Raw genomic sequence first — 20,452 nt, 5'->3', positions numbered from 1 at the left:
TCTTTTGATGCTGGTGGGAGAAGCCATCTGCAGCAGGTGGGGTTCAGAGAAGGGTTGGGATTGTCCCAGGGTGGCACATCTGGTGCTGCATCCAAACTGGAACCCAGGACTTTAGGCTCCTCCTTTACCCTATAGCAGGGAGAAGAATCGAAGAGAAGACAGATGCTGGGAATGAGGGGTGAGGTGGGCTTGTCACTGACAGCATTGGTGGGGAGTGGGCTCACAGGGCCCAGTCCAGGAGGGGGTAGAGTGAGCTGATGCCTCCTCCCTCTCTGGCCCCTCCTCTGGGCTTAGCCTTCCTTCAGCCAGCCTGGGGGCCAGGGAAGGGCTGACCCTTGCTTCTGCGATTAGGCAGAACTCACCCTCTCCACTAGGAGCCCTGTCCTCTTGCTCCAAGCCTGGCTTCATGGAAGGTTCACTTTACACAGGTCCAAAGGGCAAGTCAGCTCTCTCTGAATCCAAGCATTCATTTGGGTCTTGGGATTAGAGGGGAGACACACTCACACTCAACAGCTCCTAATGCCCAACAACTGCTGTGGGAGCGGGGCCTGCAGGCCATGAAGACCTCCAGCCCCAGCTCTGCCTCCAAGATACTGTGATCCTGACCCTGATCTAGACCTTCCTGTCCCTCCTCCCCTCAGGGTTGGTGTAAAGGTCTCTAGTCATGTCCAAATGTCAGGGTACCCCTCTGAGGGTTCCCTGGACAGGGTGTTCTTCCTGACTCTTCCTCTCTCCACCTCCTCCACTCCCAGGGCACACCCAAATTCCTGTTCCTTCCATCCCTTCCCATGGCCACCCACCCCAAGAATAGCCGGTGGAAATGGCCACGCTGACTTGCAGCCTTCCTGGAGACTTAGCTGCCCTGCACAGAACCTTAGCCTTGGACTGGAAGAAATTGGTTCAAGTCCTGGTCCTGCCCAGTAGGCTGAGAGGCTGTGGGCAAGTTACTCACCTGCCCTGAACCTCTTCCGGGAGGCTGATGATCCTGACCTCCCGGTGGATGGGGGAAAGAGCTCAGTGCTCTGGGGCCTGTGCCCAGCCAGAGACCTCCTGCCTGAGCCCTTCTTGAGTGGAGTGTGCTTGCTCCTCATCCTCCCAGGCTCAGGCTGTGCTGTGCCCTCCCACCCTCACCCCTCCCAGGTCTCACCCCCATTCCACCAGAGTGCATCCCTGAAGCAAAGGCCCTGGGGAGGGTCCTGTGGGCCAAGACTGCTCCCTTAATCGAGGGTAGAGGCCAGAAAGGCAGCCTTCCTTCCACCATTACTGCTTGCTGAGAAACCCTATTACCATTACTAAGGCTGGAAGGAAGTGAGAAGGAAGGAGCCCTCTAATGGGGGCTGTCCTGGCCTCTGGAGACACAAGGGTGGTGGAGAGAAGAGGCTCTGGCCCAGGAAACAGGCTTCCATCCTGTTTTTTTCCGAACAGCCTGCTGCCCAATGCTTCTGTGAAATACCCCTGCCCTCGGACCCCCTAAGCTCAGGCCCTGGCTCCAGGCTCTGCTAGCCCTGGTGCAGGTTGGCAGGATCCCTTGCCCCAGAGCTGACCTATGCCCTTTTTTCCTTCCTCCCTAATGTGCCCACATGCACCCAGCTGCTTGAAGAGGGGGTATCATCTCCCACCCATTTGCTTATTTATTCTCTGACAACCTCTAACTTCTGGACAAGGTGACTGAGGCACAGAGGGACTAGGTTCTGCCACTAGCAAGAGCTGGACTTGAACCCAGGTCTGTGGGAGCAGAGGCCAATCTCTGCCCTGCAGGGCTCTGTTCTCCCAATAAGGTCTGGTCCCTAGGTTTCTGAGGGGTATGGCTCTGTTGCCTGGTGGGAGAGGAGGAGGATCAGATGATCATACGTCTTGTCCCCCTTTTTTTGTCTCCTCAAGGGCAGGGAGTGGAGGCAGGAAGTTGGAGGGTTGAAATCCTCCTACAGAGCTGTGTGACCTTGGGCAAGTCCCTTCCCCTCTCTGGGCCCCAAATGGAGATAATAATCACACCTCACAGGGCCACCACCAAAGGCAAGGAGATTCACTAGGTTAGAGCTGGTGGCCAACACGGTGGGTGGGGATTTGGAGGAAGGCCAGGGCCTGGCAGGGCTCCCTCTGGGGGTCTGAGTGCCTGGGGTAAAGGGGCCTGCAGGGCAGCTCCTCCTTGCCTGACCCTCCTCCCCCAGAACGGGCTCCATCTCTTTCTGGGTTTCTAGGTGACTCGGCTGGCCCCTCTGGATGAGTTCTACTTTAAACTTGCTGCTGCTACTGCCTCTGTATTGGGGGGGCTCCCACAGGGGCCCCCAGGCAGGAACCCCCCCCACAGCCAAGCCCTGCGGGAGGGGCTGCAGCCCCCACCCATCCCAGTGCCCATGCGCCTTCCCCTCCTCCCATCCCTGGAACACAGATTTCAGGGCACCTGCTGTGGGCCAGGCACCGCAGAGCCCCTCCTCAACCCTTCTCCTTTGGGGACACCCACGAGGCTTCTGACCCCTCTGGGCAGACAACCAGCGTTCCCTCCGCAGTTTTCAGCCAAGAGGCTCACATAGACGGGCTCCAGTTATGAGGGTCTCTGGCACAAGAAGTGGGCTGTTCTAGAGTCCGCTCTGGAAGGCCAGCATGCCTGGGTCCTCAAAGGAGGTAGCAGGCGCACGGCCTCCGAGGGCTAGGGACGGGGGAGGGGCGCCTGCCGGCGGGAGGCCCATTAGCCGGCTAAGTGCTCCCAGGGAGGGGGATAGCGCTGCTGCGGGAGACAGTGAGGCGAAGTGAGGGCAGATGGGGGGTGGGAGTGGCCTTTCCTGTACTCAGCTAGTGAGACAGTAGCGGGGAGGAGCACAGGCTCCGCGACCCCCTGCCCAAGTTCTGCCCTCCACTAGTACCCCAGACCCAGTCTCTCAGAAATCTCAGCGAGCTGACCCCGGTCCGCCTTAAGCAGCGCACTTTACACCCACTCCCTCCAGCTGCACCCCCGCAACACCCCCTTCCCCAACCCCCCCCCCCCAGGCCCCAAGAATCAGGTGCTGCTGAACCCCCTGCAAAGCCTCCTACTCGTCCAGGTACCCCTGTCCCAATCCCCCCGGCTGCAGTCGCCGCCCCGGCCGCCAGAGGGAGCCGACGCGGGGCGGGCGGGACCGACGCGGTGGGAGGGGGCGGGGCTGCCCGCGGCCCCGCCCGGGCCCCGCCCCGCCCGGGCCCCGCCGAGTCTCCGGTCGGTCCGGGACAGACTGGCCGGCGGGCGCTGACGCCGGGGGGTCGGAGCGGGCCGCGCGGGAGCGCGCGGTGGGAGCAGCGGTGCCGTCGGTCCCCGTCGGGGCTCCGTGGGACCCCGACCCGCCCCTGGCCTGGCAATGGCGGGCGCCAGGCCCGGTGTCCACACGCTGCAGCTGGAGCCGCCCACCGTAGTGGAGACCCTGCGGCGCGGGAGTAAGTTCATCAAATGGGACGAGGTAAGCGCCGCGGCCCCCGCTCCGCCCGGATCCGGGGACTCCTCAATCAAGCTCGACTAGACGCCGGGGACCCCCCCCCCAGCCTCGCCTGACCATGGCGGCCCCCATCCCAGCCTGGCCGCGCTCCGGAAACTTGAGTCCCTAGTCCTCCCGGTAATGAAGACTTTGTCCTCCCCAGTTCCTCAGCTCTGGAAAATTTGGCTCTCCACTCCTTGGCGCGGAGACTTTGAACCCCAATAATCCCGCCCCCCCCCTTTTGCACTCGCCCCTCACACCACTCCCTGCTAGGCTAATTCTGGTTCTCCGATTCTGGCCTGGTCCCCAGACCCCTGCCGGGCACTGCGCTCCCTGGCTGGAGGACTCCGGCCGCCAGCCTGGCTCAGGGCATCCTCGTTCTGGGTGGGTGCCGCTGGGACCCTGCTCTCGCCGGCGCTCCAGCCTGAACAATCCTCTTCCATTCATCACTTTCTCACCCTGTTCTGGCTGCACCCCTTCGTCCTGCTTCTGAATCCCAGCCCAGCTCCCTGCTCAGATGGGACCACCAACTCACACCCTAGTGGAGACTTTGCCCCCCAAGTTCCTCCATCGCTGGGAACTTTGCTCCCCACTCCTTAGCCTGGGACTTTGAACCCCAATAAATCCTGTGTCCCCCACTTTCTACCTGTTCTGACCCTGGTGTATCCTAGGTGCTGGGGCCCCCACCTGTGGCTTCCCATGCCTATCCTGTCCCCCTCCTCTGCCCCCTGGGCCCCTCTTTCCCCGGGGCCTCCACCAGGCCTGCCAGAGCTTCCTCGCAGCTCCTTCCCAGTCAGGCCACAGGCCTGGAAGACTCTGGGCTCCTTTCCGGCTGGGTGGGGCGGGTAGGCGTGGGAGCTGGGGGGAGGGGCTGGGGGCGTGGCCTGAAGTGGCAGGTGTGTGAGGAGGGGTGCCTGGGCACCCCAGGGACTAGGGGAGACCCCTCCCCACAGGCGGGCCTGAAGGGAAAAGTTTCTCCTTTTCCTTTGAGTGTGATAAACCCAAATAAGGAAGTGGGAACAGGGAGAGGGCCCTGGGGTGGGGTGGGGGTGCTGACAAAGGCTTGGGGCTGGAGAGAGGGGCTGGGCTGTTTTTGAAGGCCAGACCCCTGGGGAGGGAGGGACCCTGGGGGCAGTGCCCACAAAACTCCCCTCTCCTCTCACTCTTGGGGGGCCTCAGACCCAGGGCAGGGTGGGGAATACCCAGAGGGGCTGGGGATGGGCATCAGCACACTGAAGTGGGTCTGGGGGCTTCCTGTCCCTTCTGTCCCCAGATCAACTCCCATCCTTTGTAAGCAAAGCCTGCAATGGGTGGGGCTGGTGCAATCCCCATTCTCCAGAAGAGGAAACTGAGGTCTAGAAAGTGGAGACTTACCCTGGCCCCACAGTGGGGTGTGGCTGAGGCCAGGAGCCAGGAGACTGGCAGGAGTCTTGCTTCCCCACTTCCCAGGTCACAGGACGCTGGACCCACACTGCCCACATGCACGTTCTGGCTCCTCTTCTTGACCTTGGGCAAGCTATGGAGCATCCTCACTTTCGTTGTCTGTAAAATGGGCATGATGACAACACTTACCTTGTAGGGTTGTTAGGAGGCCTAAGTGGGCTCATACATGTTCCGTGCTTAGAACTGTACCTGGCACACAGTAGGGCAGCACGTGTGTGTGTGAGTTGTGTTAATGATGACAGTACTGGCCACCAGACAGTAGCAGTTTGGGGGTGGCATTCAGGATGAGGTGGGGTCCTCTTATGGCTGGAGGAGCCTGAGGCAGGAGAATTCTACCTGTGGTCACCTGGTTACTCAGGCCCTAGTCTAAGCCCTTGACACCCCCTCTGGCTGCTTCCCGAGTCACAGGGGTGGCCCTGGGAGTGTGCCAGGGACCGGACTCTCCTCAGAAAATGGGGCTGGCACACACTTCCCTGCCCCTGCCAGCTGCAGGGCTGTTTGAGGAGGACAGAGCTCGCTGCCCAGTCCTGAGGCCAGGAGGAGTCCCTGCTGAGGGCCTCTGTGCCTCTGTGAAGTGGGGCTGAGTCTTGAGGCCGAGAGGATCCCAGGAGGTGCAGGACAGTGACAATGGACCTTGGGGCAGACAGAGAGGTGGCCAGTCATCATGGTATCCCAAGGGACGCAGAAGGGCCATGGGGGTCAGACTTCTGAACCCTGTACTTTCGTCCCATAAACATTCTGCAGTGGGCTAACTGGGCGGCTGTGGGGGCTCCAGCCATCACGGAGCTTCTGGGGAAACTGAGCCTGGGGAGGCTTCCCAGGAGGTGGGTCAGATTTCATGGGTACAGAAGGAAGGAAAGGACATCCTAGCAAAGGGGACAGTGAGGCAAGGGCTGGGAGATGGGGAGAGGACAGGTAGTCATCCATGTGGCAGAATCTTAGGGCAAGTGGGAGGTGAGGCTGGGAGAGGCATTGGGACCAGAACTTGCAGACGCAGAATGTCACACTGAGGGCGTTGGCTTTGTCCTGAGGGCTGTAGGCAGCTGCGGAGGACCTGGGGGCTAGATAAAGCTTTGTCTTAGCTCACTGGCAGGAACACTGGGTGGAGGACTAAAGGGGTCTCAGGCCCAAGCCTGGGCTGCAGCCCTCACTCCCTGACCCCTGCTATCTTGTGCTGTCCCCAGGAGACCTCCAGTCGGAACCTGGTGACTCTGCGTGTGGACTCCAATGGCTTCTTCTTGTACTGGACAGGACCCAACATGGTGAGGGCAGGCACTGGTACAGCTTGCTCAGGCCAAGGGCCCTGCCCCACGTGCCTGCCCCACGCCCCTTCCCTGCCCATGGGGCCCAGCTGCTGGCCGAACTCTCCCATGGCTTCCCAGACAGGAAGTGCTAAGGACAGGGGCTGAAGCTGGGGCTGCAGCCGGGGGGTGGAGGGGGCACTCCCTGGCCTGGGTGGGGAGCTTGGGGGCTCAGCCTGCAGCCTCTCAGACCCACCCTGGCATCTGGTTTCCCCAGGAGGTAGATACACTGGACATCAGTTCCATCCGGGACACACGGACGGGCCGTTATGCCCGCTTACCCAAGGTGAGTGATGGAGCCCAAGTCTAAGGACCAGATCAAGGCATGGGGACTTGGATACCCTTCCTAACTCTTGGCTTTCACCTATGCAGGACCCCAAGATCCGGGAAGTGCTAGGCTTTGGGGGCCCTGATGCCCGGCTGGAGGAGAAGCTGATGACAGTGGTGGCTGGGCCAGACCCAGTGAACACAGTATTCTTGAACTTCATGGCTGTGCAGGACGACACGGCCAAGGTGGGCTTGGGCCGAGGAGATGGCCAGGGGTCACTGCCTCATTTGCTCAATTGGCCATCACTTACTGAGCATCTGTTGTTTACTGGGCTGCTCTCTGACTTACTGTGTATCAGACCCAGGTCTGGGCTTGGGCTGTGGCCAGGCCAGCCTGCTGCGTCCCCTACTCACCCCTCTCCATGTGTGCTACCCCCCAGGTCTGGTCCGAGGAGCTATTCAAGCTAGCTATGAACATCCTGGCTCAGAACGCCTCCCGGAACACCTTTCTGCGCAAAGCGTGAGCCCCGGGCTGCCCTGGGGGGTTGTCGGGGGTTCAGGTGGCATTTCCCAGGGTGTGACCCCTTCACCCGCCTCCCCAGATACACAAAGCTGAAGCTGCAAGTGAACCAGGACGGACGAATCCCGGTCAAGAAGTGAGCACCCCTTCCCCTCAGCACCTCTGTCCTGCCCCGACCTTGGTAGCCTTTGCCCCTCCACTGACTCTGCCCGCTTGCCTGCATCAGCATCCTGAAGATGTTCTCAGCTGACAAGAAGCGGGTGGAGACGGCGCTGGAATCCTGTGGCCTCAATTTCAACCGGGTATGTGGGGTGGGGGCAGGGGCGGGTGGGGCATCGTGGTGGGCACCCATCCTTCTGGGGCTTCCTGCTTCTGGGGTCTCACCCCACATTCCTTGGCCCCCAGAGTGAGTCCATCCGGCCCGATGAGTTTTCCTTGGAAATCTTCGAGCGGTTCCTTAACAAGTTGTGTCTTCGGCCAGACATTGACAAGATCCTACTGGAGATGTGAGCAGGGCCGGGCCCCCTCCCAGCTCCCATGCCCCTGTCTGGCCTCTGCTTAGTATGCCTTGTAGCCCAGTGAGGAGGAGAGGAGCTGGTGGCCGGATCTCAGAGCGCCAGGGTGGGGTGGGGCGGGTGGAGAGCCTGTCGCTGATGTGCTCTTGCTCACAGCCACCGTTTCTGCAGCTGTTACGGACGGCTCTGGGCCAAGCTTTTGCCAGGGCTGGTTTAATCAGCCCCGTCTGCTGATGAGAACCGAGGCTCAGACGTGCTGTGGGACCTGCCTGACCTCACACAGCCAGTGAGGGCTAGAGCTGAGATTGGGTCTGGGGTTTGGAAGCACAGGGTCATGGGCTGAGCACTTGGCAGCTTCCAAAGCCCTTGCTTACGCCAGTGCCACTTCTGTCTGCTGCCTTGACAATGCCGAGTAGCTAGCATTGTCAGTGCAGGGGAAACTGAGGCCCAGAGAGGGCAGTGACTTGCCCCAAGTCCTACTCAGTGGGTGCCAGAGCCGGGAGCAGGCTTTCTGACGCCCTGACCCAGGTGAGGGCTTGGTGTGGGGGTGGGGAATGCTGAGGCTCCAGCCTGGCTTCCGGCCCCTCCAGAGGTGCCAAGGGCAAGCCATACCTGACACTGGAGCAGCTCATGGACTTCATCAACCAGAAGCAGCGGGACCCAAGACTCAACGAAGTGCTGTACCCGCCCCTGCGGCCTTCGCAGGCCCGGCTGCTCATTGAGAAGTATGAGCCCAACCAGCAGTTCCTGGAGCGAGGTAAGAGGCCAGCAGCGGTGCGGGTGCAGGTGGTGAGGTGGGTGGGAGGTGCCCCAGCTGACCCTGCCTCCCCCCAACCCCAGACCAGATGTCCATGGAGGGCTTCAGCCGCTACCTCGGAGGTGAGGAGAACAGCATCTTGCCCCTGGAAGCCCTGGATCTGAGTGCAGACATGACCCAGCCGCTGAGCTCATACTTCATCAACTCCTCGCACAATACCTATCTCACAGGTGAGCGCGGAGAGGGTGGTGCCTGTGACCTCTGCCCTCTGGCTTGCCCCTCTTCCTCTTGGGGTGCAATTCTTTCAGCTCATTTGCTTGTAAGCAGGCAGGGAGCAGCCAGCCACCCCCGAGGAGCGGGGCTTCTTGGCCTGTCTCGGTACTCAGGAAGCTTCCCTGGGGAAGGGCTGGGGCCTGCAAGAGCTGGCCGCGAGGGGGGCCTGTGGGAGGGCCTGGAGCAGGACTGTTTGGTGATTTGAAGAAGCAAAAAGGAGGCCGGGTGGGATGGGGAGTGGGCTGAGGCACGGTGAGAGGGGTGGCAGGGGCATGGACGGCTTCTGGGTTTATTCTGAGTGGGAGGGAAGGGCTTTGGGGAGGGTCTGAAGCAGAGGAGGTGATGTGCTCTGTAGAGATTGGATTGGAGGCAGGGAGGGCCCACGGTCCTCCAGCGGGGAGGCGGTGGAGGCTGTGCCAAGGCAGAGGTGGGCAGAGGGAGTGAGGAGAGGGAGAGATCAGCAGGGTCCTGGGGAGCTATAGTGGGTGCTGGGGGTGACTCCCCCGGTTCAGGCTGGTGGGATGGGTGGGTGGTGGGTGTTTGTCTGAGAGAGGGTGATCCCTGGAGGAGGAACCCACCTGGCAGAGCACTGGCAGATGCCTGCTCTGTGCCTACTTAGGGTGGGCACCAGGGGCTGGGGGCGGCACATAGGCCTGCCCTGGGGGACTTTGGGGAAAATGGTGCTGGTTCCACAGTGAATTAAAGAGTGATTAGGGCTGGCTAGACAGAGTGCGTCGGGGCTGGACTGGGCTGCCGCAGGGGCCCTTGCCTCCCCAGCATGGCCTGGTTCTGTGTGGAGCCGGGCTGGCGGGCGGCCATGGTGATGGAGCCTCACCCCCAGCGGGACAGCTGGCGGGGACCTCGTCGGTAGAGATGTACCGCCAGGCGCTGCTGTGGGGCTGCCGCTGCGTGGAGTTGGACGTGTGGAAGGGGCGGCCGCCCGAGGAGGAGCCCTTCATTACACACGGCTTCACCATGACCACGGAGGTGCCCCTGCGTGACGTGCTCGAGGCCATCGCAGAGACCGCCTTCAAGACCTCACCCTACCCTGTCATCCTCTCCTTCGAGAACCACGTGGACTCGTGAGTGGGACCCTGGCTTGGAGACCCGATGGACCCAGGGACAGCACTCCTACCATGGCTCTGTGGAACTGCTCTGATGACCTCCAACCCTGGGAATCGCCACTGACCCTGTGACCTCTGACCTGCCCCATGGATCCCAGCTCCCCCCAGGAACCTCTGACCTCTGATCTTGGCCCCACAGGGCAAAGCAGCAGGCCAAGATGGCTGAGTACTGCCGCTCCATCTTTGGAGACGCGTTGCTCATCGACCCACTGGACAAGTACCCGGTATGGGGGCCTAGAGCCGGGGCGGGGACGCGGGGATGGGGGTGCCTGCAGACCCTGACCTGCCGTGCCTGCCCAGCTGGCCCCGGGCATCCCACTGCCCAGCCCCCAGGACCTGATGGGCCGCATCCTGGTGAAGAACAAGAAGCGGCACCGGCCCAGCACAAGCGCGCCCAGCAGCTCCGTGCGCAAGCGGCCGCTGGAGCAGAGCAACTCGGCCCTGAGCGAGAGCTCCGCCACCACCGAGCCCTCCTCCCCCCAGCTCGGTATGGCCTGACCTTCGGCTGTGCCCGGCCTCTCACCCAACCCTCCCACCTCGCTGAGCCCCAACCCCCAGCCCCTCCCTTTAAGCCATTCACCACCTCTCAGCTGTGTAAGGGACCTCTGACCCCTGACCCCAGGCACACACCTCATTGAGCCACGCCCCAACTCCTGGCTGCTCAGTCCCGCCTCACAGAGCCTCCCACAACCAGGTTACTGCTCCAAATTCTGACTTCTGACCTCAGTGACCCACATCCCCTACTTTGGGTGTGTCCTTAAGACCTCAACCCCTGTCCTGTGGCCCCTGCCACATTGGTTATAATCTCAACTAACTTTTGACCTTACTTTATTGAGGTCCCTCTTGGACCTGATGCCTGACTGCTCATTTCACTAAGCCTCTTCACTGACTATGTCTCTGACTGACCCCTGACCTGTAACCCCACCATGTCATCCTTTACCCCCACTGTTAAGGATTTCTCACCCCTTTGAATGACCCTACCTACCTCCCTGCTCCATATAACTCCAGACATTCACCTTCCACCTGTGACCCCTCTGAACTCCCACTGAGTTTAATACCATCTGACCTCTGGCCTCTCCCCAAGCCACATTGCCCTGAGAGTACACACTGCCCTTGACTCCCCACTAAGTTACCTCCACACACACTGGGAATAACCCTTCTGGGCTTCGTGAACATCGGTGTGTGGTCTTGACCCCTGACCCCTGGTGGCCCTGTCCTCTGCAGGGTCTCCCAGCTCAGACAGCTGCCCGGGCCTGAGCAACGGGGAGGAGCTAGGGCTGGAGAAGCTCAGCCTAGAGCCTCGGAAGTCTTTGGGCGAGGAGGGCCTGAACCGGGGCCCCGATGCTTTTGGACCGGCTGACCGTGAGGATGAGGAGGAAGATGAGGACGAGGAGGAGCAGACAGACCCCAAAAAGCCAACCACAGATGAGGTCAGGCCCATAGGTGGGAAGGTGAGGGTGGTTGCTAGCACCCACTGTGCTCAGGCCCCGGGTGCTGGTCTGGCCGTGGACATCATCCCTGCCCTCCTGGGGTTCGGTGTCTGTGTGTGACGCTGGGAGGAGGGGTCTTAGGTGAACAGGCAGGGAAACAAGTGTACGGTTGTGCTCGTGATATGGGCTGGGGAGGGGTGAATTGGGGAGCAGAACTGGGGGAGGATGGGGACCTGGGCAGGGAGGTTGGGGCAGACAGGCCTGAGGAAGCGGGAACAGCAGGTGCAAGGACCCAGGGCCAGAGTGTGCAGGAGGAAGGGCCAGGGCAAGACGGGGGAGTGTTGCCATGGGGAGCGTTGAGGAGTTGTGAGGAGTGGCACAGAAAAGGCCAATCTGGCTGTCCTACGAGGTCAAATTTGAGAGGGGCCCAGAGTGGAGGAGGCTGTGGGCAGGGTTCCAGGCTCCTGAGCCACCAGGAGGGGATGGCAAGGTGATTGAAACGAATGGCTGGAATGAAATCTGGGGCTCACATGCATGTGGGCAGTTGAACCCCTAGGTTTGGGTGAGGGGTTCCAGCGTCTGAGGACCAGGGAAGAGGGGAGTGATCAGGAGGCAGCAGGTGAACTGGCTGTGGAGGGGTCCTCCTGGGTGTGTCAGAGAGGCCCCAGAGAGGAGGCTGTTGGGCCGTGCTGAGGTAGCGTGATTGCAGGGCTGGCAGAGGGTCAGTGGCTCTGTCCTGAGGGGGCAGGCGAGGGAACTTCTTGCTGGTGCCGGGGGCATCACTGATGATCTGGGTTTGGGGCCTCAGGGCACGGCCAGCAGCGAAGTCAACGCCACTGAGGAGATGTCGACGCTAGTCAACTATATTGAGCCTGTCAAGTTCAAGTCCTTTGAGGCTGCTCGAAGTGAGTGGGGGTGGGCGGCAGGGGTGGGATCTGGCCTGCGGGCTCCTGCCAGGCCTGACTCCCTCACTGCCCACTCCCCAGAGAGGAACAAGTGCTTTGAAATGTCATCCTTCGTGGAGACCAAGGCCATGGAGCAGCTGACCAAGAGTCCCATGGAATTTGTGGAGTATCCTTCTGAGGTGCTGTGGGCAGGCAGGCCAGGGCGGGATGCTCAGGGGCTGGCTCAGATGTTCTGCTCCCACTTTCGCCACCTGGGCAGGGTCCTGGCCCTCTCACACCCCCACCTGGGGCCGGGGCAGGTCCGGACAGTCTCCAGGGGAGAAGCAGAGGCCGGCCAAAAGGGGTGAGAGTCACGGGAGGGGTGGGCCTGGCTGGAGGTGGAGGCTGGCAGAAGGCTGGACACTGGTACATGCGTGGCCCCTGACCGCCAACCTCAGATACAACAAGCAGCAGCTGAGCCGCATCTACCCCAAGGGTACCCGCGTGGACTCCTCCAACTACATGCCCCAGCTCTTCTGGAACGTGGGCTGCCAGCTCGTTGCTCTCAACTTCCAGACCCTGGGTGAGCCCGGCCCCCTGTCTTACTGCCTTCTGACCCGTGATCCTACTAGTCCTGCCTGAACGGACCTCTGACCCTATCTGATCCCAGGTCCCCTGGCCTAACCCAGACCTTGGCTAACCCCAGCTCCCAGCCTTGACCGACTCCAGCCCCTCACCTGTCTGATCTTTCCTGAATCTGGACCCTGGTGCCATTTGGTCCCACCCCGAGCCTGGACCCTGGACTCCACTGACCCCTGACAACCCCTGGTCCCCCCCATGGCACTGTCCTGCTTGACTCTTGCCCTCCCCTTGGCACCCCCAGATGTGGCGATGCAGCTCAACGCGGGTGTATTCGAGTATAATGGGCGCAGCGGGTACCTGCTCAAGCCCGAGTTCATGCGGCGCCCAGACAAGTCCTTTGATCCCTTCACTGAGGTCATCGTGGACGGCATCGTGGCCAATGCCTTGCGGGTCAAGGTGAGGCCCTGGAAGGCTCAGGCTGGGGTGTCCAAGGAACAGGAATCTCAGCAGCCACCTTTCCCTCTTTGCCCCCCAGGTGATCTCCGGGCAGTTCCTGTCTGACAGGAAGGTGGGCATCTATGTGGAGGTGGACATGTTTGGTCTCCCTGTGGACACCCGGCGCAAGTACCGCACTCGGACCTCTCAGGGGAATTCGTTCAACCCTGTGTGGGATGAGGAGCCCTTCGACTTCCCTAAGGTGAGCCTGGCCCCGTGCCCACCTGGCGCAGGCAGATCCAGCCCAGACCTGCCCGGGCTCAGATGGGAGGCAGGAACCAGGCACACTGGTGGTGACCAGGATAAGAAGTTGGGGTGCCGAGGGACCTCCCCAGCCCTGCATGTCCCAGAAAGGGAGGCAGATTCCAGCAGGAGGTCTTGTAGGCCCCTGTGAGGAGTGGACACAACCTGCCCTTCTCCCAGCAGGAGGGACTGGCCTGAGATCACAACCCCAGGCTCCCGCGGGCTCTTCCAGGCCACTCACAGTCCTACGCGCCAGGGCCTCTGCTCCTGACCTGGGCTGGGGTGTTCTCAGTCCAGGCTCCCGGCTCACTCTGCAGTTTCTAAGCTGGCAGTGACCAGACCTGCCCACGGTGGCCCTGAGGGGGTCTGTCTGCCTGTCCTCTTGGGTCAGGACCCTGATGGCCGCTGGTCATCCATGGGCCAGGCCACAGAGGTGTGAGTCAGCAGTCAGCTCAGTGGTGATGGTGACTGATGGTCAGTTGTTGGTCAGCTCACCCGAGGGTCTGCTCTGAGTGTTTCGGCCTTGGTGGCTGTGGTCAGCTGTGGCAGTGGCCATGGTGGCAGTGGGTCAGCTCCATGGCTCAGCACCAGTGTGGGCCCGCAGGTGGTGCTGCCCACGCTGGCTTCACTTCGCATCGCAGCCTTCGAAGAAGGCGGCAAATTTGTAGGGCACCGCGTCCTGCCTGTCGCTGCCATCCGCTCAGGTGAGGCTTTGCTGGACTCTGGGAAGCACAGCGGGTGGTATGTGGGGACCTGGCCGGGCCCAGTGACCCTGCCCTCCCCCTCCAGGGTACCACTACGTCTGCCTGCGGAACGAGGCCAACCAGCCACTGTGCCTGCCGGCCCTGCTCATCTACACGGAGGCCTCTGATTACATTCCAGACGACCACCAGGGTGAGCTGAGGGTGGGCAGGCCAGGGAAGGTCGGGGGACAATGCTGCCACCAGGGCCTGGGTGTGGCTGAGCCAGGTGGCCCCAGTTCAGGGTGTGAACAGACCTGAGCACAGGTTCTTCAGTCCCTCATTGAGAACAGAGCTGGCAAGGACAGTGTGGCACAGGGGCTCTGTTTCTGGGACCCTTCTCTCTGCCTCCCCTCAGACTACGCCGAGGCCCTGATCAACCCCATTAAGCACGTCAGCCTGATGGACCAGAGGGCCACGCAGCTGGCTGCCCTCATCGGGGAGAGCGAGGTGAGCCAGGCAGCGCCGTGAGCAGGCCTGGCTGGGCAGGGCTCGGGCTTGCTGTGACCCTGGGGACCGAGGGACACGACTGCTGTGGGAGTGGGGGGGGTGTGGGCTGACTCTGGGCCCAGCCCTGGTGGGGAAGGCCCTGGTGCCCGCTGTGCTGTCCCGGCCAGCTCCCCGCCTCCCCGCCTGGCTCCCCCGGGCTGGGCTGTTCAGGGCCTTACTGCAGACCCCAGCCTCACACATTCACACGCCCGTGCCCTCTGCCAGGGGAGCCTGTTCCCCTTTCTGGATTCTTGTCCCATCCAAACCAGAACATAAAACCAAGCTAATGCTGAGCGCCGGCTTTCTGCCAGACCTGGTGTGTGCCTTTTCACTTCCTTGGCTCATTTAAGCCCCCGACCCCCTGAGTTTGGGGCTGCCATCCCCGATGTAGACATGGGCACACTGAGGCCCTGAGTTGCTTGTGTAAGATCGCTCAGCCCAAAAATGGCCTGGCCCAGGCCTGGACCCTGCATCTCTGTGCCGCCAGCGCTGAGCCTTACTCCCACGGCATGCAGGGCAGGGGCTCTGGTCTCAAGCTCAGTAGGCATAGCAGCTTTGGGATTTTGAAGCGATGGAAACCACCCATTTGCATTTGAGAGGCTGTCGGGTCAGACCTGGGCTAGAATTCCCCCAGCTGCAAGCAGCACAAACTGGGCTGCAGGCGTTCCTGGCCACTTCACTAGGCTGGTGTGAAGCCACAGAAGCTTTTAAAATGTGGGGTCCTGGGAGCTCTGCGGAGGGCAGTGGCTTCCGTGGGGAGGGGTCAGGAGTAGAGGTTCACCAGCACAGCCAGGCCCAGTCCCTGCGGGGCCTGCGGCGGGCGGGGGAGAGATGACTGCAATTAGGGCTGCTCAGAGCTGTTAGCGGGAGAGGCTGGTGCCCACTCTGCGGTCGCTGCCTTCGTTGATTTAATCAGGAGCTGAGCAACAAGGAAGATGAGCAACTGTGGGCAAGGGTGGGGGGACGCGGAGAGGGGAGGAGACCTGGGGCTGGCTCAGGCCTTTTCAGAACAATCTGGGAGTTCTTGAGCACATGTAATTGGCCTGGCATTACACCGTCGTCCCCACACCCCATGTGGAACAGGGGTTTAGAAAGGCTTACTTTGTATAGCTCTTATTTCTCATGCAGGTGTCCAGACAGCCCCGTGTTACAGATGAGTCCAGCAGCCACACAGGCTGACGGAGGCTGACCAGGGTGCTGGGGAGCCCTGGGAGGTTGCGGAGGACAGAGGGCCTGGGGGGAACGGCATTCTGCTTTCTCCCCACAGGCTCAGGCTGGCCCAGAGATGTGCCAGGAGAGCCAGTCTCAGCAGCTGGGGTCTCAGCTGCCCTTGGGCCCCACACCTAGCCCACTGGACACCTCTCCCCGCCGGCCCCCAGGCCCCACCACCTCCCCCACCAGCACCTCCCTCAGCAGCCCAGGTAGGGAGCGGCCTGGGCCCGGGTGGGCTGAGGGGAGTGGCTCGTGCCACCCTCTCCAGCTTCTCACAGGCGGCCTCTGCTCTCCAGGGCAGCGGGATGACCTCATCGCCAGCATCCTCTCAGGTACGGGGTGGGGCCGCCTGGTGGGAGTGGGGCTGCAGGTTGGCCCACCCTGCCCACCTTTGCTCTGCTGCTCCCAGAGGTGGCCGCCACCCCCCTGGATGAGCTCCGAAGCCACAAGGCTCTGGTGAAGCTCCGCAGCCGGCACGAGCGAGACCTGCGAGAGCTGCGCAAGAAGCATCAGCGGAAGGCCGTGCCCCTCACCCGCCGCGTGCTGGACGCCTTGGCCCAGGCCCGGGCTGAGAGCAGGTGCCACCACCGGCCAGGTGTCCGGTGAGTGTCCAGCCTGCCTGTGTGCTGTGGGTGCTGTGAATGTGAGGGGCGTGTGCACGTGGGTTTCCATGCCAGGTGGGCAGGGAGATGGCAGGGCTGCTCATTGATCCCCTGGGGGGGGAGGGTGGGGTGCAAGGAAGATAGAGGAGGCTTCCCGTACCAGGGTCCACTCTTCCCCCAGGGAGTGACACCTCTTTGGATGTCCCCCATGAAGAGCTTGTTGTCCAAACAGGCTCCCATCATTCAGGCGGAGCTAACTGGGCCTCCTGGTTTACATAACAGACCTGGCCCCATGGGGTGGCACCTACCATTGCCTGCTGGGATGTGCCCTACTCCCCGCCCCCAGCCCAAGTCCAGGTGGCAGACCTGAGCATCAGCCCAGAGGGGTCTCCCCGCAGGGGTGGGGCCACTGACGTGGAGGACATGAAGGAGGAGGAGGAAGAGGTGAAGCGGTACCAAGAGTTCCAGAACAGACAAGTGCAATGTCTGCTGGAGCTGAAGGAGGCCCAGGCAGACACAGAGGCTGAGCGGAGGCTGGAGCACCTGAGACAGGTGAGGGGGGCATTCGGCGGTGAGGGAGGGTCTGCTTGGCATCAGCCCTGTGTCACCTGTTGGCTACTTGTGTCCACAGGCTCAGCAGCGGCTCAGGGAGATCGTCCTGGAGACACACGCGGCTCAGTTGAAGCGGCTGAAGGAGATGAATGAGAGGTGAAGGCAGAGGATCTTGTGGGGGGGGAGGGGACTCCCTGGTACCAGAGGAGGGGGAGTCCCCGGTCCTGCCGCCGACCCCTGCTCTGCCCCTGCTGGCTTCTCCAGGGAGAAGAAGGAGCTGCAGAAGATCCTAGACAGGAAGCGCCACAACAGTATCTCGGAGGCCAAGACAAGGGAGAAACACAAGAAGGAGGCGTAAGGGCATTGGGACCGGGAGCCATTTGGGTGCTGGGGAGGCAAGGCGGGCGCCTGGGCACCGAGCCCATCCTGCCTTGCTCCTGCACAGGGAACTGACAGAGATTAACCGTCGGCACATCACTGAGTCAGTCAACTCCATCCGTCGGGTGAGAGAGGCTCATGGGCCACCCTAGCCCCACCCCCTTCCTTCCTTCATCAGACACCCATCTCCTTGGTGCCTGGCCTGGTGCCACATTACCCTCAAGGGGCTTCTAGAGCCTTTCCACAGGCCCGACAGCCCCCTGGTGCCCACATTATATTCAAAGCCAACCATCTGTGACAGTACCCTTGGCTTTGGAGTCCTTGGGCCTAGCCATCTCACAACCCTGGCCACACAGTCCTAGGAGCCTTCACCCACCTGATTTCTGTGCCCAGCCAGAACCCCAGGGCCCTGGCCCCTCCCTCAGGGCTCCTCAGCTGAGCCCTTGCCCACCCCCATAGCTGGAGGAGGCCCAGAAGCAGCGACATGACCGCCTTGTGGCGGGGCAGCAGCAGGTCCTACAGCAGCTGGCGGAAGAGGAGCCCCAGGTAAGGCCGTGGTGAGGCCGGCGGGCAGGCAGGTGCTGGGCGGCCTGGCCTCGCTGTGATCCCCGTCCTCCTCCACAGCTGCTGGCCCAGCTGGCCCAGGAGTGCCAGGAGCAGCGGGCAAGGCTGCCGCAGGAGGTCCGCCGGAGCCTGCTGGGCGAGACGCCGGAGGGGCTAGGGGACGGGCCTCTGGTGGCCTGTGCCAGCAACGGTCACACACCCCAGAGCAGCGGGCACCTGTCTGGTGCTGACTCGGAGAGCCAGGAGGAGAACACGCAGCTCTGAACTTCTGAGCAAGAGGTGGCCGCAGGGCCAGGGTGGGCAGTGGGCAGAGGGCAGGAGGTGAAGACACTAATGCTTTTTTTTTTTTTAACTTTTTATCTTTAGAAATTTTATTTTTTTAAACCTGGGACGACTATCCCACACTAACCCCTTTCCTTCATCCTCCTGGTGCCCCTTTAGCCCCCAGCCCTCCTTCCTGCCCTCAGTCCTAGGTAAGGGCCTGGGCCGGGCCTTGCCCCCCCTGCCACCCACACACCAGAGTGGGTGGCATCTCCCGCACTTCCCAGTGGAGCACTGGCTGGAGACGTGGAGCTCTGGGAAGTCGGGGTCACGTTCTTTCTCTATTCTTTGGGGATATTTTTTTTACATGAATAAAAAGTGGATTTCAGGGACCCTGTGTGCAGTGTGGTTTGAGGTAAGAGGCACTGGGCCCTGGCTCTGGCTCTGCCACTTTCCCTGGGGCCTCTGTTTCCTCATCTATAAAATGAGCTGTGGGCATTGGTGGGGTTGAGGTCAGCCCCCCAGCGAGGGGCTGCTGGATTTGAACTTGAGACAGCCTCACCCAGGGCCTGCAGGTTTTCCCAGCAACCTTCCTCACTGTGTCCCTGTACCCCTGGCTGTGGCTCCTGGTCCCCACCCCACCCCCCAACCCATTGCTTTCCTCCCTCCTAGGCTCTCCCCATCCTCCCTTCACAGAGGCTCAGGCCTCTGCTTCAGGAAGCCTCCCTGCCCCCCTTCCTGTTGCCTGATATGACCCAAACACCCAGCATCTTCTGCCGGGGCTGCTCCGGGCCCCCACAGATGGCCTACTCTGTATCTTGGGATGGACGGCTGGGGTGGAGCTGGGCAGCTCTGAACCTGCCCGACACCAAGGGACCTGGCCTTTCAGAGATAGGTGGGAAGTGAGCCTGCCGGTGACCCCTGGGAGCAAGGGAAACTGAGCGTCGCAGACACTCGCAGGGGCTGGGATGCCCAGCATCCCCCTCATCCCTGTGAGGGAGATGTTATGCCTGTTTTACAGATGAGGAAATGGAAGCCCAGAGCGATGTCACGTGTGCCAGGCCACAGCTAAGATGTCCTGACCTGGAGGCAGGGCAGGCCAGGACCCTCTGTGGCAGATTGTCTCCGGCCAGCCTGGTGAACCTGCTCCATGCCTCAGGACAGCGCAGAGCCATGGAGAACCCACAGCCAGGGCTCCAGGGCGTGGCAGGGCCCCCGGCAGCAGGGTCAGGCTGGCACCTCTTCAAGGCCTCTCCCAGCTTCCTGGCTGTCCAGGGCTGACGGACTCCCCCCTCCAGAGGAAGGCAGCCTCTTATCTTGGCTTATCTCCTGCCAATTGAGTGTTTGCTTTGCTTTGTTTTTGCTGCAGCCTCAGGCAAACAGATGGGGTGGGGAGGCCAGAGAAACTCATCCAGAGCAGGACTTTCTTGGGGCTCGACCTCTGCCCTGGGCCCTTCTCCCTCAGGGTCAATACTACTGCCCAAGCCTTACGTGCTTCTGCCCTAGCCCCAAATCCGCCCACCCTCCTATACTCCGTGTCCAGGCCCCACAGCAGTCAACGTCCACCTTCCTGACCTGACTCCCCTCCATTTGCGGAAACACTCCATGTGGGCCTCCGGGTCCTCAAAAACCAGCTAAGCTCCCAACTCCTGGGGGTGACATTCCAGCCCTTCTGAAGCCTGGACTCTGCTGCTCCCTCTGGTCCTTCCATGGGTCCACTGTCCCCCATGCTGGGAGTGACGGCCCCATCCCTCACCTCACCTTCTGGTCGAAGCTCTAACTCGCCTCCTCCCTGAAGCCCTCCCTGACTTCCCCGCCGGAGAGAGCCTCTCTCACCTAGGTCGGGGCCCTCTGTTCTAGCTCTCCATCCTCGCCGGAAAGCTTCTCCGAGCGAGGCTGTGGCGCAATTCATCTCTGTACGCGCACCACGAAGCCCGGGCCGGGGCTACATTGGGCGCCAATAAATCTCTTTCGAGCTGAGCCCGAGCCCCGCGCCGGGTCCTCATGTGAAGCCCTCAGCAGAGCCTTCCGCCGCCCTCGCCCGCGTGTCCTGCCAGGTCCCTGAGCAGCGCTGGCCCCAAGCCGGCCACACAGTAGCTGCTCGCAAAGACTGACCTAAATAGGAACAAATGACCCTCCCCGGGGAGCCGCGGCACGGTTTGCAGAGTGCGGAATTCCGGCAGCCAGCCGGGCCGCGGCTCCCAATTACCGCATTAGAGATAAAGAGCTGGCGCCCTGGGGCCCGGCGACGCTCCGCCTCCCGGAGGCCGAGCAGCCCCGGCTCCGCTTGCCGCTCCCAGCCCTTCCCGGTCTCCGCGGCTGGTGCCACTCAGAGCCTGTTCCCCATATGCGTAAAGCGGAGATTTCTTTGGAAACT

The 20,452-nt window shown here is 61.9% G+C and overlaps 1 protein-coding gene across 4 annotated transcripts; it reads left to right on the top strand.

Annotated features, from left to right (window-relative positions):
* The first annotated feature begins 3,151 nt into the window (after window positions 1–3,151).
* PLCB3 (phospholipase C beta 3) lies at window positions 3,152–20,055 on the top strand. 4 transcript variants are annotated; one of them, XM_045556193.1, is made up of 32 exons: window positions 3,152–3,428; window positions 6,071–6,148; window positions 6,405–6,473; window positions 6,560–6,700; window positions 6,895–6,974; window positions 7,057–7,110; window positions 7,201–7,276; window positions 7,380–7,480; window positions 8,080–8,246; window positions 8,330–8,476; window positions 9,361–9,601; window positions 9,783–9,867; window positions 9,944–10,130; window positions 10,868–11,073; window positions 11,882–11,978; window positions 12,060–12,144; window positions 12,416–12,540; window positions 12,841–12,995; window positions 13,075–13,236; window positions 13,882–13,981; window positions 14,067–14,171; window positions 14,376–14,467; window positions 15,774–15,927; window positions 16,015–16,050; window positions 16,128–16,320; window positions 16,719–16,872; window positions 16,952–17,028; window positions 17,137–17,226; window positions 17,318–17,375; window positions 17,710–17,796; window positions 17,875–18,093; window positions 19,097–20,055. In XM_045556193.1, exons 1-31 carry the CDS (start codon window positions 3,330–3,332, stop codon window positions 18,076–18,078), a joined length of 3,705 nt encoding a protein of 1,234 aa, XP_045412149.1. In that variant the 5' UTR covers window positions 3,152–3,329; the 3' UTR covers window positions 18,079–18,093; window positions 19,097–20,055. The 4 variants fall into 4 exon arrangements, with proteins under 4 accessions (XP_045412149.1, XP_045412147.1, XP_045412150.1 ...); XM_045556194.1 differs by lacking the exon at window positions 19,097–20,055 and adding an exon at window positions 18,181–18,467 and having other exon boundaries at window positions 3,217–3,428; XM_045556191.1 differs by lacking the exon at window positions 19,097–20,055 and having other exon boundaries at window positions 17,875–18,467.
* The last annotated feature ends 397 nt before the right edge of the window (window positions 20,056–20,452 follow it).

This window comes from Lemur catta, chromosome 7, assembly GCF_020740605.2.
Source record: "Lemur catta isolate mLemCat1 chromosome 7, mLemCat1.pri, whole genome shotgun sequence".
Classification (NCBI taxonomy): Eukaryota; Metazoa; Chordata; class Mammalia; order Primates; family Lemuridae; genus Lemur; species Lemur catta.
Note: the sequence above shows the minus strand (reverse complement) of the source record. Positions and strands in the feature narration are given on the sequence as shown.

What these genes read in the sequence shown, in the direction of transcription:
- PLCB3 (XM_045556193.1), top strand. Translation starts at nt 3,330, where the DNA reads ATGGCGGGCGCCAGGCCCGGTGTCCACACGCTGCAGCTGGAGCCGCCC. An exon ending in GTGGCCTCAATTTCAACCGG is followed by an intron (nt 7,277 to 7,379) that starts GTATGTGGGGTG and finishes CTTGGCCCCCAG; the next exon opens with AGTGAGTCCATCCGGCCCGA. An exon ending in GCCCTCCTCCCCCCAGCTCG is followed by an intron (nt 10,131 to 10,867) that starts GTATGGCCTGAC and finishes TGTCCTCTGCAG; the next exon opens with GGTCTCCCAGCTCAGACAGC.